We start from the raw sequence: 16,788 nt of genomic DNA, 5'->3' as shown, positions 1-16,788 counted from the left end.
TTCAGAGATACTTCATTTGCTGGTTAAAATCATATCCTAAAAATTATCTGTTAACAGCTTTATTGCTCAGTGCTACTTCATGATAGAAGACGTCTATTTGAGAATAAAATTAACAGGGACAAGGATTAATAATAGCATTTTCTTATTTGCTTTAGTAACAGATAAGTGAGAAATTTCATGTTTAAAGCAATTGCAGGATAAGAGTCCACAAAAAAGAAAGGCAAAATCACATGTTTCTTGAACATTAAATATGGGGAAACTGGATCTCCTCATCAAACCAAGAGCACTTTGAGGCAAGTAACCTTCCAACTGGGGCAAGTAAAACCGTGTTCACAGGACAGCACTGTCTGACTTCTCAACACGGGAAGTCCGGTAGCCTGAGCACGAGGGAGGGGGTCTTCGTCCCAAATTTACCTTTGTTCCATTGCATCCGGGGATACCTGGAGGACCAGGGGGACCGTCTTGGCCAGGAATACCCTGCAATCAATAAAGTGAAAAGATAGCCAAAACAGGGTCACCCAATGGTGCTGTCACTCCCATCAAACATCTCCCCAAGGAAGCATGTGCATTTTATATACATACAGGCAGTCCTGGGTTTCCAGGGTAACCCGATGCTCCAGGGGGTCCCTGTAAGGATAGAAATGAGAGAATGCACTAAGTGCTGGGGCCCTCATCTCCCGCACCTCACCCACCCGGCTAAGGGCAGCACCCACACCCAGCACACGGCATTCTGCCAAGGACCCAGCCCACGGAGGCAGCAAGTCTACATCCAAAGCTGACCCGAATCACTTCTAAAATCAAGGCTGCACCCTCACAAAATAACTCTGTCCTCATTTCATACTTTGTGATTTCTAAGTAAGATATATTATATATAAAAACATATATATTGTATACATCATATACATGTAAATACATGTAGGTTACACATGTATAAACATATATAATTTACATTAAAAACTCAAACTGTTGGGGAGAAGAGTTTGTAAGATAAATCGTCTCGCTAGGGGAAGAAAACCAAGTCATTCCTGGTGGAGCTCTGGATCTTCTCCCTCCCAAACAGCGCCGGGACCCTCTCCACTGTCTCCTGCCCAAGGGCTCAGAAGTGCCAGCAACTTTCCCCCCAACTGGGTAACAGCAGAAGGAAATGTAGACAGTGTCTTTCTGTTTCTCTACTTCCAAAACGTGCTCTCCAAGGTCTTCATCTATGCATTTCCCAGGAATGGAAGTACAACACAAAAGTAGGGGGTGAAGAAGGAAGAGCAAGGTGAGCTCTCAAAATGTCACCGCTTTCCACAATAAAGGAAACCCCTTTCTTCAGTGACTTGTAGACCTATCATCTCCCCTCCCCCAAATTAAAGCATGTCCGTGAGAGCCTGTGAGGAAGCACAAATGGGAGAAGCGCAGGTGAGAGAAGCCGCCACAAGGATGGGGGGGTGGGTGGAGCCATGACCAGCACTCACGTCAGCCCTCAGCGGGCCACAAGCAGTGGCAGCTCCGGGCAGAGAGGCAGGGCACGGGACGGGCAGGGAGAAGGGACAGAGGGGGACGCCCCTTGGGACTGCTGGGAGGCAGGAGCGGGTAGAGAGCCATCTCTGGGAGGCACCCCTGGATCACATCCCAACTTAAGTCACACTTGTACTCACTCTTGTTCCTTTCGTTCCAGGCAGCCCGGGTTCTCCAGTGTCACCCTGGAACCAAACAGAAATGCCACCATAACAAGAATGCAGATCACCTTAAACCCACGCCCTCCACCCCCCGCCCCCCATGACACAGCCAAGCTTACCTTTTGTCCTGGAGGTCCCTGCGGCCCCTCGGGTCCTTGCATCCCGGGAAACCCGATGACACCTTGCAACCCTGGGAGGCCTCTTTCGCCCTATGAAGGAGCAGCAGATCAGACCGAAGGCATGTTAGAAGAAACGGAGGAAATGAATCGGTACTCACCCTTCCACGTGCCGCCCAGCCCCCACGCAAGCGTGTGCGGGCATGTGAAAGCCAACGCGGCAGACTAACTCCTATTTCAGGAGGCTTTTCTCTACTGCATTTCCAGCTCTCTGAAGACAGGAATCTTCATACACAACGCCTAGCACAATGCTTTCTATATACTATATGCTAAATGCTAAATAATTTGTCGGGTAAATAAAATAACGAATAGTTGGGTTTTTTTCCACCGAATTGACTGCGCGTGGATTCAACTAGTGGGATCATATTATCAGCAGGCACAGCACTAGGACTCTGCAAGCAGACCGGCGGTCAAGTTCTTCCTTCAGATTCCTAGGAGCTGTGTAGACAGAGCTCACGGTGTGAGCTTCAGCACGAGATACAGAGACTTCTCTGTGCAATCCGCAATGTGATGATGGGCGTTCAAAAGTGTCCTTAAAACGTGTTTTTTGCAAAGGTATGATCCAAGTTTAATTATAGTCTCTGCCCTCGTGGAGCAAAAAGAATACACCTGAACACACACACGTGGCCATAATATACTCAAAAAGGAAAAAGGACAGTCCAAAAGGCTGGGGTTCTGAGCCCCAAGCTGGCCCTTGAAGGGCGAATGCAAAATAAGTATGTGAGGAGAAGAAAGGAGTCAATGAGGCTGGGTAGTGGCAAGCAGATGGTGACGAGGTCGATCGAGGCTGCGTGAGCACAAAAAACTAAGCAAAAATACAATGAGCACAGAGTGTGGAGGAAAGTGGCGTCCACGTCCGACCCTGGAAATGGCATTTCTCCCAGAGGCATCAGCGAGCCCATGACCTGCTTACGCAATATTTAAGGAAGACTGCCATAGTTAGATTGCCAACAGAAAATCACCCATCATCAGGATACAAAATCAAGAAAACCTATTTTCTTTACACTCTGTGGACTTTAACGCAACCTTATGATACAAAGGAGCAGATGAGACCACCATCGCCCCTGACTTTGAAAAGCAGAAGAAGGTCCTCTGGATGACGTAGTGCCCAGTACTTTCTCAGTTTTGTTAGCTCAAAGTAAAAGTAAACCGACAAGCTATACATTCCAGAACATCCACACACACCCCCAGTAAGGCAGGTCACCACGGGTAACCGAGAAGCCCTGCACCGTGGCACAGAAGGAGGGAGACAGGGCAAGGACCCTAGAAGCCGCCCTTCCTTCCAAACTGCTCAGCCAGTCCTGGCACTTGTTGGCAAATTCACTGCCTGTTGCATTTTTAAAAATGCAGAATGTGGTTCTGCACGTGCGACCCCAACTGCTGTGCTTGCATGGACTGCAGGATTCACTGGAGGTGTGAGTCAAGAACAGCGTGTGAATCAATGTGGAGGAGATTACTGCAGACTCCGGGGGGTATAATAAAAACAGTGAATGGATAAAGAAAATTAAGGCCTGCAGCCTGGCACACCCCTCTGGACAGCGGCATCCAGAGAACCGAGCCAGAGGAGCAGACACTGACAGACCAGAGCCCTCAGCATAGGATCTGACATGGAATGCTGGCTCCTTCTCCCTAAGGCCTGGGACAGCTGGGGAAAAAAAGCACTCTCAGACCAAGACTGGTTCAACTGGAAAGCTACTCACATATATTCATTCTTAACCTGAACTAGTAAGAGTGTGTTACGACCGCAGAGCACGCTGACCACAGAGATACACCGCACTCCGTCATCGTGTCGACCTCCTCCCTACTACTTGGATGTGGGAAAATTCTACCCGAAACAGAAGAGATTTGAACTGCAAACAGCCAGCTACAAAAACAAAGTGAACATTGAATTGTGTCTCCCCAAACAGCCTCACGTGACATCGGAAGGAAATGCGAGAGGCACATCAATGTAAGAGTTTCCAGTGCATTTGGTGGCGTATTTTCAGTACTTAATTAGTATTTGGCTATATCACTATGAGACCCAGTGCAGATAAGACTTTATAATTCTCATTTTACCCATGGAATGCATGGAGGCCGGGAGCCAGATTAGCTGATTTCTACAAGTTTCTCATTGAGTCAGCGCTAAAGCCAAAAATAGAAATGAGGTCAGCCTGCACCACAGTCCATGGTTTTTCTAGGTCACTAGAGCAAGCTGGTTCCCAGTAAACTGTTAAACAATTCACCAACATTAACTTATCCCCTTTTATGTCCATTTCAACAGATAGGGGCACTAGGATTCTGACGCTTAACTGACTTGTCACATGTCACCGGGTGACCCCTGCACGCTGCTGGGAACAGAACTCAGAAGTCTGATTCCCAGTCCTTGCTTGCACACAGGAACACATTCTTTCCCAAATGTCACCGGAACGCTTAAGCAATCTGTATATCCCAAGAGTTTTGAAATTAAGTAGCTAAAAAGGAAGTGACTCCCCCACCAACATGGTTCTTGTTATCTCCCACATATTTTTTTTAACTTTCCCACTCTTTTGTTCAGACAAAAGCGCACAAGAATAATCTGATATCCCGTGCCCTGTCCAAAGCGATTACGGGCACCAGAGCAGAGCCAGCAGACAGGATAAACGTTCAAACAGCTCTACCGTTAGCTGGCAAGCAGTGCACACCGCCTGCAGGCTGCATTACTCCTCTGAGCTGTTAACAGGTCTCCACTGCCGTCGCAGGAAGGGCAGAGCGGGTTGTGCTGGTCGTGCGTAAGCCAGACGACGCAGCTGCAACAGCGAGACCACAACGCGGCCACCCCCGTGCTGGAGCTCAAGGCAGGATGCGCACAGTCCAAACCCCCGAGAAATAGGCCCCTGAGTCACCTAGTTCCCATGATGTGTCAAAGGCAAGGTCCAAAAGGACATGGCGGCCACAAAATCGTGCCAGGCACAGATGGAACCCACAACCAGTGTTCATCGCAGTCGAGAACATTTCAGCAGAGGAAAGAAAAGTTGGTAAAACATTACACAAAAGTTTCGATGCAATTGCATTTAACAGTTTTATTCTTCAACTTCAGTGCGATGTATTATACTAATTAAAAGGAAGTTTATGTACCAAAACAGTGAAGTGACTACCACTGCATCCTCAAATGATGGAATTCAGAATTTAAAGAGGAAGACCAAAATGCCATCATTATAAAGATGAAAGAATACAGCCACGGAGAATAATCTTGGCATCAAAATTAGCTACTCTAAATTGGGCATGAAACAGAGTTTCATGGACAGAGTAACTTACTTAAAAATTCTGCATAAAATATGTATTATCTAAAGCACGGACACACTTTTAAAAACTCCATAAAATATGGGAACAAAAGACTGTGTTATGGTATCAATTATTTCCCTTCCTCTTAAAATGCTTATGGAAACAAGTTCATGATGGAAATCAAAGGCTAAAACATTACCCCTTCCTATCTAAGTCAGAAATCCAAACTCAAATGAGGCTCCCGGGATGGCTGAAGTTGAAATAATGTGAAGCTTCCAACTCTGAAGGATAACATAATTACCAACAACAAACACTGAAGTTAGCAAAAAATATATCTAGAATAAGCAGTCATCCAGTCTTACTATCAGAGGCCATATTATGCCTGTTTCAACGGTCAGCATGGGATCACATTCTTTTGAGTTAAATTTTAAATTTATTTTTCACATCTAAAATAATATTACCATAGGTCTTTACAATGGACAGAAGCACAAGCAGAAATGTTTCCCTGCCCCCGGGCAGGCCCAACTGTAGTGGACAGAGCCATCTACACCTACTTGTGCTTGCGTTCATCCATTACAAAGCAGAACAGACCCAACAAGCGAGGTTAACTAGATTTGGGGGCTGGGTTTCCACCTCTTGGAAGTAAATACTTGAACGGCAGGGATATAGTTTTGTTCATTCAGTGTTTGGCACAATCTTTGAATTCGGTAAAAGTGGTGTGTGGATGGATGGATTCAGCAGTGGTGTACATGACCGCTAGCATGAAACAAGGCGGTACGTATGCCTCCTGGAAACTGAGAACGTGGTTACACTACGGTGACTGGGCAGCTGGGGCCCCCTCCCCGGTCTAAAGCCCCGTGGGCACCATCGGAGCCTGGGCGACACATGCGCCTGTGGCCGAAGCAGCTGCAGGGACAGCAAGCCATGGTCAGGACATGACACTGGATCAGCTGTTTTTTCCTATCATTGGTGCCTGGAGATTTCAATTTCCAAGCAAAGCTGCAAATGATTGAAGGAATGAGAGCATTTGCTTTTGGAGCCAGACCTCACCAAGAATTCAGCGATGGGGAAATGATTTCAAATGATGGGTCACAGTCAACGGGTGACACGGGGACTCAGCCAAAAATTCCACAAGAGCAATTCTTTGAGCCCAACAACCATCAGACATCTGCAGGACCATTTCCGGAATGCCGACACTGTTGGGAAAGTGGTGGGAAGTGTCACGGGGTCCTGGAAAAACTGTGTGACGAGGCCCCACTGGGAGCTCCATCCACACAGCGAAGCCTGACATCATGGCGGCACGGCTGGCGGGGGGGGCGGGGGGGGGGAGGAGCGGGAACAGGCAGCTGGAGCCCTGAACACGCTTTCCTAAGAGGGGGACGTGTGTACTGATTCTCCTTTGCACTAGGAGACATGTACCTGGATTCCTAAAAGAATGTACATATGTTAATGTAAAGTACACCATGCTTCTTTGATGAATTAAATAGAACAAGAAAATTGTTTCATGAAACCACTCTATCATTACTATTGTTTTCTTGCATTTAATATTTTAATATTAAAGCAAGAAAGAGTAAAATAATCAAGGTCAGAAAATATGGCTAGTAATCTTTATTTTCTTCCCCGTACTCTGATTTTCTCTCTCAAGCCCTGGTGATGTTCAGCTTGAAAGTCAATATTCGGAATCTCTATGTTGTGGCTCTCCAGCAAACATGTGTTAAGACCTTTAACAATTATATACAGAGGGGGAGAAAAGGTAAGTGTTTAAGATTTTATTCTTAGAAATGAGGGCATTCCCACCTTTACAGATTCAAGGGAAGAGAAGAATCAGAAAGGTGTTAAAAAAAAAAAAGAAAATCCCCCAACCCATGACCTTCGAGCTCATGACCCGGTGTGCTGTCAGATCCGCTCTCTTCCTAGGAGCTCTGAACCCATCCTGCCCCTGCTAACCCGTGGGGGTTGGTCTGGTCAAGCAGACCCCACCCCGCCTCTCGCCACATGAACACCGCCAGGCTCGCTGTGCCTGCTGGGCCTGCAGATGGTCGAGTCTGCGTGGAGAATGGGGTAAACCTGCGTGCTGAGCCGTGGGCATGGGAGCTGGCTGGAAGGCCTTTCCTTCCCTCTGCCCACCTGCACAGACCACAGATTGCAGCCTGAGGCTGGCCATTCTGCCACAGCGATCCTGGGCAGAACCACTCTCCAGGCAACAAAGATCCATCTCATAGATGAGGCCCACCCATGCCCCACTGATAGCTCATCAGCCTCAGACAGCCCACAGGTACAGCACACACAGAACCTTCTCCAAGTCTCCGTGCTCAAGGACAGACTTCCTTTGGATAAGTCCCAGTACGGCAACACTTGAGCCCACGGTCAACTGAAGCACAACTCTTGGAATCTCAGCATTGCTATGAAGCTGCCTGGCAGAGCTCCCGGCTCAGATCACGCACAACGCAGAAGGAGCAGAGCAACAGTACAGACGAGGTAGGCGCACAGGTTGATCTCTGACCACTGGGCATCTGCACAGAAGAAAACCCTAGACCTTCTGGTCTACAAAACTCCACTTTGTACATCAACTTGTGAGAAAAAAAAGAACTGCAAAGAGTTCTTTACAAAATACTTCCTAAAGAACTGTCACTCAACACAAAAACTTGAAAGAGCTCTAAGTGCCGTCTTAATCTAAATCTAAAACTGCTCCCCTAAAGCCATGTGAGAGCAAACTGTTCAACTTCACTGATCTAGCGAAAAAAACTTCCTAAAATGAAAGGCGCACCTGAGTGCTGACAACTTGTTGGCGGGGGCGAAAAGAGAAAATCCCACCTGAAAGTCTTCCAAAGGTCCTCGGGACTTATAGAAAGTTCCTGACGGGCGCCTGGGTGGCTCCGATGGTTAAGTGTCTGCCTTCGGCTCAGGTCATGATCCCAGGGTCCTGGGATCGAGTCCCGCATCGGGCTCCCTGCTCCTTGGGAGCCTGCTTCTCCCTCTGCCTCTCTCTCTCTCTCTCTGTCTCTCATGAATAAATAAAATCTTTAAAAAAAAAAAAGAAAAGAAAAAAGAAAGTTCCTGACATTTCTCCCTAGTTGGAGCCGAGGACTGCGGTCTTGAGCAGCAAGCGTTCGCTTCGGTCATGTGTCTCTCACACTCTTTCTGAAAAACCAGCCTAACACACTTTTCATTAATTCTTCCTCTGAAGCAGTAATCTGCTCAAAATATTTCTAAGTATAAATATTTAAAGTCATTCCCCTGAAGGAGTCAGCTTCCCAAATTGGAAATAAGAAAAATACTGTGGTAACTTTTTTCCAGTATCGTGGATGTATTCAATCAAATCCTGTGCATACGTTTCCTGATAAAGGTAATCTAATCGATAGCTCATTTCCATCTTCCCACCAAACCACAACCAAATGTAGTTTGTTCTCCAGAAACATTTGTATTTCCTGGCCTCACGCTCCTTTAAACACAATCAAATTTCAATGAGAAGGTTCACATCTCTTGATGGGTTTTCCTGCAGGCCCCCACCCATCCTGCTCTGCGCTACACCCCGGCTGTCCACTGCCTCCTGGGCCAGGGTCCCCACCCCCGGGGCATCATCCAGCCAGACTGAGAGAGGGATGCTCCCACCTGAAATGTTTGTACTCCTACTCCACCCACAGCATCCCCTAGCACCCGGGCACAGCCCCAGGATCTCAGCTAAACATCCTTTCCTCGGGGAGACCTCCTAGACACAGGGGATTTGAAGAAAATTATTACATCTAACTGACCCAGTTCAACTAGGGGCAATAAATAAAGGGCGAAGGGACTTTTAGAGGCTCCTGTAAGGAAAGCCCCCCGCGGCTCTGGCTTCCCACCACTAGGGGGCGCTAAGGGACTACACTTTTTTCAAATTAAACCCCCGCGGAACCTGAAGCCTTCAGCCTTTTTTCTTAAATATTCATTATGTTAATATATTGTCTATTCAGTGCCGATGAAGATTATTAGCATGGGCACAGCTCAGAGAAATCAGTCTGATATGGTCTAAAAGACAGAACACCCAGGGAAAGAAAGAATTTTAATTAGAATTAAACATGAAATTAGCAACCTGAACATCAAGGCTATTAAACGGCAGGTGAATGCCGATGACTCCACCCGTAATGTGCATTATGGCGATTTCTCAGACTGCTGCGTCCACTCATTTTATAAACTGAGAGCATCTGAATCTAACAATACAGAAAAAAGTAAATTCAGTTTTCTGAATGACTGCACAGAAATAGTACACCCTAGAAAAATGTTAAGTCCTACAAAACACTCATGAAACAAGTACAGATAGGACAGCAGGGAGGTCTCTAAGAAAGTATTACTAACTACCCAACTGCCAGGAGAACTTGTTTAAAGGCTTCTCTCTGGTCCCTTCTACTGCAAGTTCATAGGAAACCTATACATCCTGATTTTTGTCATGTGTGAAGAAAAAAAAATCCAACCAATTTTTAATGGCCTCCAAAAAAGATGATTAACATCTCCCTTGCTAAAAACTTAATTTCATGACATGGAATTCTCATGAAAGTCAGAATCATGAATACCTCTACCTAATCCTGTCGCCTTATATTCTGCTTCTCATACATAGACTTAAAGATTGTGTTTTAAAGCAGAAAAACAGTACAGAAAAGGTGCTATACTGCAGCTCAGACCATCCCTCTGGCTGTGGCAGGCTGTCTATGTTGCACACTGCAGTGAGTAGGGGGCAAAATCCAGCTGCAGCTCAGCATCAGCCCAGCGTGGGGAGGGGGCACTGGTCCAACAGGCACAGAGCTGAGCAAAGTGCAGGAGCATCAAAGCCACCAGCTAGAAAGAGACCCTACACAGGGCTTCTATTTATGAATGAATGCTGAGGACACTGTACTGGGGTTGGGCGGGGGAGCAATGATCATGCCTGAGGAGACCTGCACTTTCACTCACCAGCACCTTTTTTTTTTTTAAGTTCCATGAGGTTTATCAAAATTCTGTGTCATAACCTGAATATTTGGGGAAGGGGAGAGGTTGCAGGAAAATAATGGACAACAAAATAACAAGGTCATTAACAAATAGCAAAAAGTTAGCAGCTGAGTTTGGACAGAAAAAAAATACATCTTTTATTCAAAAAGACAGTTTGCTCCGTTTTCACTATCGCCAACAACCTTGAGATTTAAAGAGATGTGTTCTACGTGATCAGTGAATTTGAGAAACAATTTGAGCGATCTGAATTGAGTGAATTTGAGAAATGAATTTGAGCAATCAGGGCACAGCACCTAACTAGACCATAACTGAGGATGTTATTACCTGAACTTGGAAACGTCTGTGGGTGTGTGACAAGATCCTGGAAATGCGTGCATCCTGAACAAAATTAGGACACATAAAAGTCAGGAAGTGCCACAATCTAGGTCAGGGATTTTTGGGGGGTCTGTGTTAACAGTAAATATGAAAAATGCAAACAAAATATCCTGACAATAGTAATTATAATTAATAATACAAAAAGCATACAAGCTATCCTTTAGGTTTAACCTTGAGAAAAACTGCCAATTGGCAATTAAGAGAAATTTTTTGTTTTGTTCTTTTTTTTTTTTTTCTTAAAAAAAAATGTGGGTTAAATGTTACTATCTTTCAAAATTAGGTGTCCTGCCAGGAGGCATTCCCTGCTCCCCAGCGCCTAGCACAGAGAGCACACAGTAGGTGCTCACTAAATATTTTCAGGAGGGACTCCGGAAACACAAAGTGTTAAAGATTCCAAGGAAATACCGTAAGCCCACCAAGAGGACAGAGTTGGAGATCCTATTTTCAAACCTGACTGCAAATAGGCATCCTTGCTCTGGGTTAGCAAATGGATCTTACTTCCTACCTTCTTGCCTCGGTGAGGGCACAGATAATGCTGCGTGGTGGGGAGAACCTTTGCCTAGGAACCAAGAGACTGTTTGTAGCCCTAGCACCAGCCACTAGGACTCTCTGAAAATCTGGTCTGCTGTCTGAAAGATGGGAGGACTCTGCCTGCCTCACACCGGATTTCACGAAGGATCAAATCTGATTGAGCATTCCCCTACTTTGCGCTGCATCAGACACGGAGCACGTGATCATGCACCACGTGTATTTACATATAGTTTGCATTTACGATCAAGATTTCTCAGTCCATCAGGTCAACTGCATTTCTTATAAAGCCACAGAATATCTTAAGAGAAAGAAAATGCAGGGTCACCTTTTTCCCTTCCCAGCGGTCATAACCCATGAATTATCTCATTCTTATTTTTGAGGCTAAATTTGACAATGGAAAATAAGGATTCCCTGGGATTGAAAAGATAGGACAGGGGTGCCTGGGTGGCTCAGTTGTTAAGCATCTGCCTTTGGCTCAGGTCATGATCCCAGGGTCCTAGGATCAAGCCCCGCATCAGGCTCCCTGCTCAGCAGGGAGCCTGCTCCTCCCTCTTCCACTCCCCCTGCTTGTGTTCCCTCTCTCACTGTATCTCTCTCTGTCAAATAAATAAAGTCTTTAAAAAAAAAAAAGGACAGATTTTCTCTTTTAAAGAAATTGCTCATTTATCTGATGCACAAGGTCTTTTTTTCTTAATGAATACATCTGATATTCTTTCCCAGCTGGGAGTATCGTTTATTCTCTCACATGAGCCTGAGTCTGTGGGGCCACATGGTCACCAACTCATCCATGTCCACGGCCTCAGGGCCCTCTCTGTTTGTAGCCCACAGGTGTCCAATGACAAACAGGTTTTGTTTGCTCTCCCTCCCACAAAGGGACTTGGCTACACCTCATTGCTAACAACATTCTCCCTCAGTGTGCAGCAATAATTTCAAGACATCGTTAATCATGCTCAGAACCCAAAAGATAATAACAGTTCCAAAGAGCTGAAACATGACAAATCAATTTTGCCCATATAATACAGTGCAATACTGGAAGACCGTGAGGTTTTATAAAACCCACAATTCACTTAATATCAGTAATTTGAAAAAGTTGTGGTCAAACACCATCAATCTGAATTAATAACTGAATTTTAACCTATTTTCAGTAAAAACCATTAATTCTCTTAAAACATATACGGTCACTCAAGGAAAGGAATTAAGCAAGATATTGAAGGGGCTTCATGGATCAAGATTTTGATTTTACACCTGAATAGCTAAGTAAAGTGTACAATTGCTCAATCAATACAAAATCATGGTGCATAAATGAACACAATCAATAACTACTTCTTAAATACTTAAAAACAGCCTTCCCTTAGAGGGTAGGTTCCGTTCACCACAACGTTGTTCATGGAATTGGCAAGCCTGTTTCCAAAAGATAATGTGGAGATATATTTTAACCCAAGGTATGGCCAAATTATTTTATTTTTTATTTTTTTTTTAGATTTTATTTATTTTTATTTGAGAGAGAGAGAATGAGAGAGAGCACATGAGAGGGGTTAGGGTCAGAGGGAGAAGCAGACTCCCCACCGAGCAGGGAGCCCGACGTGGGACTCGATCCCGGGACTCCAGGATCATGACCTGAGCTGAAGGCAGTCGCTTAACCGACTGAGCCACCCAGGCGCCCTGGCCAAATTATTTTAAAAGTTTAAGTTGGTAGGATCTTAATTAATGCCATTTTTACTATACATATTTTGTAAAGGTTTCAAAGGTTCAATTTATAAGACAGTTTCTCGCTTTCTTATTATTACTTAATCCAACAGACTAAGATATTATGTTCTTTGGCTAGGAGAGAAGATGCAGAAATTTGCCTAAATTGCATTACAGTTTGTAAACTGGAGAAATTAATGTTCTCATAAAAAATAGGTTACAGATCGTAGAATTGAATGTGTGACATTTTATCTTGTATTCCATATTTAAATTTTTTTTAAAAAATTAGAGGATAGATGACCCGAAGTGTAGATGGGGGGGGGGGGGAGTGCACGAAGAGGAAGGCTGGGCCACACCTCCTGCGCTGCCCCTCTGCTCCCCACTCTGGCATCCCACACAATGACCAACTCGATTTCTCTTTGGTAAGAGGAGGCTGATGAGCCAAATACCCTGAAGGGGCCTTCCCCTGTCCCCTGCCCCACATATGAAAGTGCTTATTTTCAAGATTTCAAAGCTCCCACGGGAATTCCCAACCAGTGGGAACCCACCCAGCGCCTCTGAAAGAGTAAGTAGGCTCCAAAGTCAACGCTTCCCCCAGGGCGAGTGGGCACCTTGGGTTTAGAAACAGATGAAGAGCCATCATCTAGCAGCTGTCTGGGACTCCATGTAAAAACAGTGTGGTTGCCTATCTGGGCCCAGAATTTCAGAATAACACCCAGTCACGACGAGGAGCTCACCTGCCCCTCCCAGGCCCCTCAATCCACCTGGGCCTCCTGGCGCGCACCCATCTGAAGTCCTAAGTTAGGAAACAGACACTGCTCCTGACCCCACAACCACAGCTGAATGGGGTAACTGCGGAGTAAAGGACAAGTGATTTGCTTCTGAGAGAAGACTGCCTACGGCCGCCTACAACTTCTACTTAACTGTGTGATGGGACACACAGGGCTGTGCCAGGAAGCAAGCATGTGACAGGATGCAAGAGGACACGTGTGCGCTCTCGTCCGCCACCGAGTGCAGCAGATTCCTTTCGAACAACACAATTTTAGGGGCGCCTGGGTGGCTCAGCCGTTGAGCGTCCGCCTTCGGCTCAGCTCATGCTCCCAGGGTCCCGGGATCGAGCCCCGCACCGGGCTCCCTGCTCCGCGGACTCTGCCTCTCCCTCTGCCTCTGCCTGCCACCCCCCTTGCCCGCGCGCTCTCAAATAAATGAAATCTGAAAAACAACAACAGAACTGTAAACCTCCCCCACTGAGCAGATCCCTCTGCGCGAAGCACCCCTTGACCCGGAGGACGGCCCTGCGGCTCACACCGCGAGGACGACACCTGTTTCACTACGCCGCAGCACGCGTCCCTCGACGACGCGGAGAGCCTCGAAGGACGCTTCCCCGGGGCAGGAGCGGCCCGAGGTGGGGAGCTGCGGTGTCACATCTGGGTCAAGAACGGAGCGCTCCAAGGGCGAGTGAGGGAGGCGTGAAAGGCACTCACGCCGCCCCTATGAGTGGTTTCCCAATTGCCCCGTCTTTCTCCCTCCCCTCCGGCGCTCGCCGCCTCCGGAGCTGGAGGCCACAGCTGAGCAACGACCGCCAGGTGGGCGTCCCGGCTCCTTTCACAGTCGACCCCTCAGGAAAACCCGACGGGCAGTGCGGGCGCGAACCGATTCGCAAAGCGGCAGCGGCAGCGGCGCCAGGGAGGAAGCCCGCCCGGCGGCCCGGCCACGCGGACTCCCGCGCAGGGGTCGACACCTTCCAAAGCAGAACGCCGGCGCGAGCAGCAGACGGCGAAGCGGGCTCGACAGAGTCGGGGCTCCACGCGAGCGGCCGGAGGAGCCGGCCGACGCGTCCCGGCCTCCGCGCCCCTCGGCGAGCAAGCCCCGGCCCGGCCGACGTCGGCTGGGAGAGCACTGACCCACCCTGGGCCTGACCTTCCTGGGCTTCGGCCCAGCACAGCCGCTGACGTGGACCGCACACCGCAGCCCCTGCCGACACAACAGCGTCTCGCTCCAGAAAGGTCAGGAACGGCCCAGCGCCAAGGTTCCTTCCGGCCTCTACCGGGAAGGCCTTCCGGCACTTCGACCCGGAAGTGCTTGACGCCCAGCGCCCCATCCTCCCCTTGGAGAGGTCCACTTTGATCAGAGCGACCTCTGACTGAGAAAAGCGCACTCAATCACAAGAACCCCGGAGAGACACAGGCGCCAGACATCGCCATCTTTGGCCGGGCGTCTATGCGCATGCGTGTATGGGGGGGAACGGGCGCGCGTGTGTATTAGGCGCAGGCGCGTCTGCGTGCGCATGCGTGCCTGCGTGCGCTCACACGCGCATGGACACTGACGGCCGGTGACCCGCAGACAGGCCCCAGGGAACCGAGCCGCGAGGCTCGGGAAGGTGCACGAGGTGCGTCTGTGCAGGGAGCCGAACGGCAGCCGGTGAGCAGCGGGAAAGGAACAGAAGCTTGAGGCGGGAGGGAGGTGCAGAGCCAAATTTCTAAGAAGGAAAGAAAAAGAGGTGCCTGGTGCCTCCCCCCAGCGCTGTCACGGGTCCAGCGTGCCCGAGGGAGTCGAACGGCCTCTGGGGCTTCGGCTCCGGCGCCCCTGGCCCCGGGCGCACAGGGGCCCGAAGGACCGGGGTGCTCGGCACGGGTCAGCGATCTCACGTGCACAGGGAAAAAGCCAGCACTGCTCTGCTTCGTGCCTGCGGGTCATACTGAGAACGGTATTCTTAGCTTTTGCCGGACGTCTGCCCCGGCAGACCAGGCGTCCAGTGAGCCGTCGGGTCCCCGCCTCGGGTAGAGAACGGAGCGTCCCACACCCGGAGGGGAGGCAGGGCCCGGGAAGCCAGGACGCCCCCGCCGGGCCCTCCTAGACCGCGGGGTACAGCCTCCCTGCCGGGCTCCCGGGGCTCAGCCTGTGTGGTCTGGAGTGAGAGGAGGTACCGCGCCTCGCGAGGGGCCTCTGCATTCGCTCTGAGACGCCCGGCCTCTGCCGCTGCAGCTCCCTACAGAGGAGAAGCGCCGCCGGACACTCTCCAGCCACACCGGCCGGGGGGGAGGACTCGAGCACCCAGCAGGAGAAGAGGTGCCGTGTCGCGATGCGGGAGAAAGTACGGCATCGCCTGGCCTCCTGGGTTAGGAGGCGGTCTGGGAGCAAGACTGTCTTGGTGCCTTCCACGCTGGTCCGCGAAACACTGGCCAGACCAGGGGTCCCAGCCCAAGGGCTGACAGGAAAGACCCACGCCCTGCTTTTTGACAAACAACTTCGCTTTCATAAAAATACGTCCTTTGACGATCTGGGGTCTCATATGCAGAAGTAAGACCTTGAGGGGGAGGAGCGCAGGGGCTTCTGTCATCCGTGGGAGTTGCCCAAAGTGTCCAGTTTGCCACCCCAGATCAGGGCAAATGTGATGGAAAACCGGGAAACAAGATTAGGGGGTCTGACTCATGTGCCCTGAGCGTGCTGCCTGAATTTTAGGTGCCTGCTCAGGGAGAGTTCGGCTTACCTTTCCCTGGCCCAAGACTCCAGCTCAACTCTGGTCTCTACGGGGCTCGCCCTCACAGTACTGTCTCCCTCCGGCTGATGGCAGAATGTCCAGTCTGGGGTTACTGGTGCCAATGCCGTGAGAGCCATGAGGGCGGGCGTCACGCCGGTCCTGCTAACCGCTGCCTACGACCATTGGCACACCGCGCACAAAGCAGAAGCTCAGAAAGACCCCCAGAGTGGAGGGCGGGTGGCGTGGGATGGCTGACGTTGTTTTTCCGGCTCCAAAAATTCACTGGATCTACTACAGACAAACTTCGTTCCTTCACCAATCTTTCTAGGGAAAGCCATTTCAAAATCAAGCCGTTAGCCAGATACTAAAATTCTCAGAATTCACATCAACTTACAACGTGGATTTCCTGCGTAGAATCAGTGAAGTCACAGATGGTCGCCTCGTGCTTCGATGACATCCATCAAATACCATTTGGAGAGAACTTCACGATCACACAAGACATGTAAGAGATTCGTGTCTACTCTTCATTACCAGAAGCACCTCTCAGCGCTCTGTCAGCTGGTCTGTAAGCACGCGGGTCAGCACCCCTCATGCTAAGGAAGGAGAACCCCTACGGAAGGACTTGAAGCCAGGAATGATGTCATGGTGGCAGAGTAGCAACCAGCCAAGAACCATT

At 48.9% G+C, this 16,788-nt stretch overlaps 1 protein-coding gene across 2 annotated transcripts in view; it reads right to left on the bottom strand.

Annotated features, from left to right (window-relative positions):
- Positions 1 to 16,788, bottom strand: part of COL4A1 (collagen type IV alpha 1 chain) — a 134,530-nt gene that overhangs the window by 51,177 nt on the left and 66,565 nt on the right. Inside the window, exons 1-5 of one of the 2 annotated variants that reach the window (XM_045869705.3) lie at positions 16,507 to 16,584; positions 1,784 to 1,873; positions 1,644 to 1,688; positions 583 to 627; positions 415 to 477 (exon numbers count right to left, since the gene is read on the bottom strand). In XM_045869705.3, the coding sequence (XP_045725661.1) occupies positions 415 to 477; positions 583 to 627; positions 1,644 to 1,688; positions 1,784 to 1,873; positions 16,507 to 16,569 (306 nt within the window). In that variant the 5' untranslated portion in view covers positions 16,570 to 16,584. Of the gene's footprint in view, positions 1 to 414; positions 478 to 582; positions 628 to 1,643; positions 1,689 to 1,783; positions 1,874 to 16,506; positions 16,585 to 16,788 lie in introns of those variants that run through there. The other variant, XM_045869704.3, reaches the window with a different exon arrangement.

This window comes from Mirounga angustirostris, unplaced genomic scaffold (assembly GCF_029215605.1).
Source record: "Mirounga angustirostris isolate CCGP_5_RB_7025 unplaced genomic scaffold, mMirAng1.0.hap1 SCAF_3, whole genome shotgun sequence".
NCBI classification, from domain to species: Eukaryota; Metazoa; Chordata; class Mammalia; order Carnivora; family Phocidae; genus Mirounga; species Mirounga angustirostris.
Note: the sequence above shows the minus strand (reverse complement) of the source record. Positions and strands in the feature narration are given on the sequence as shown.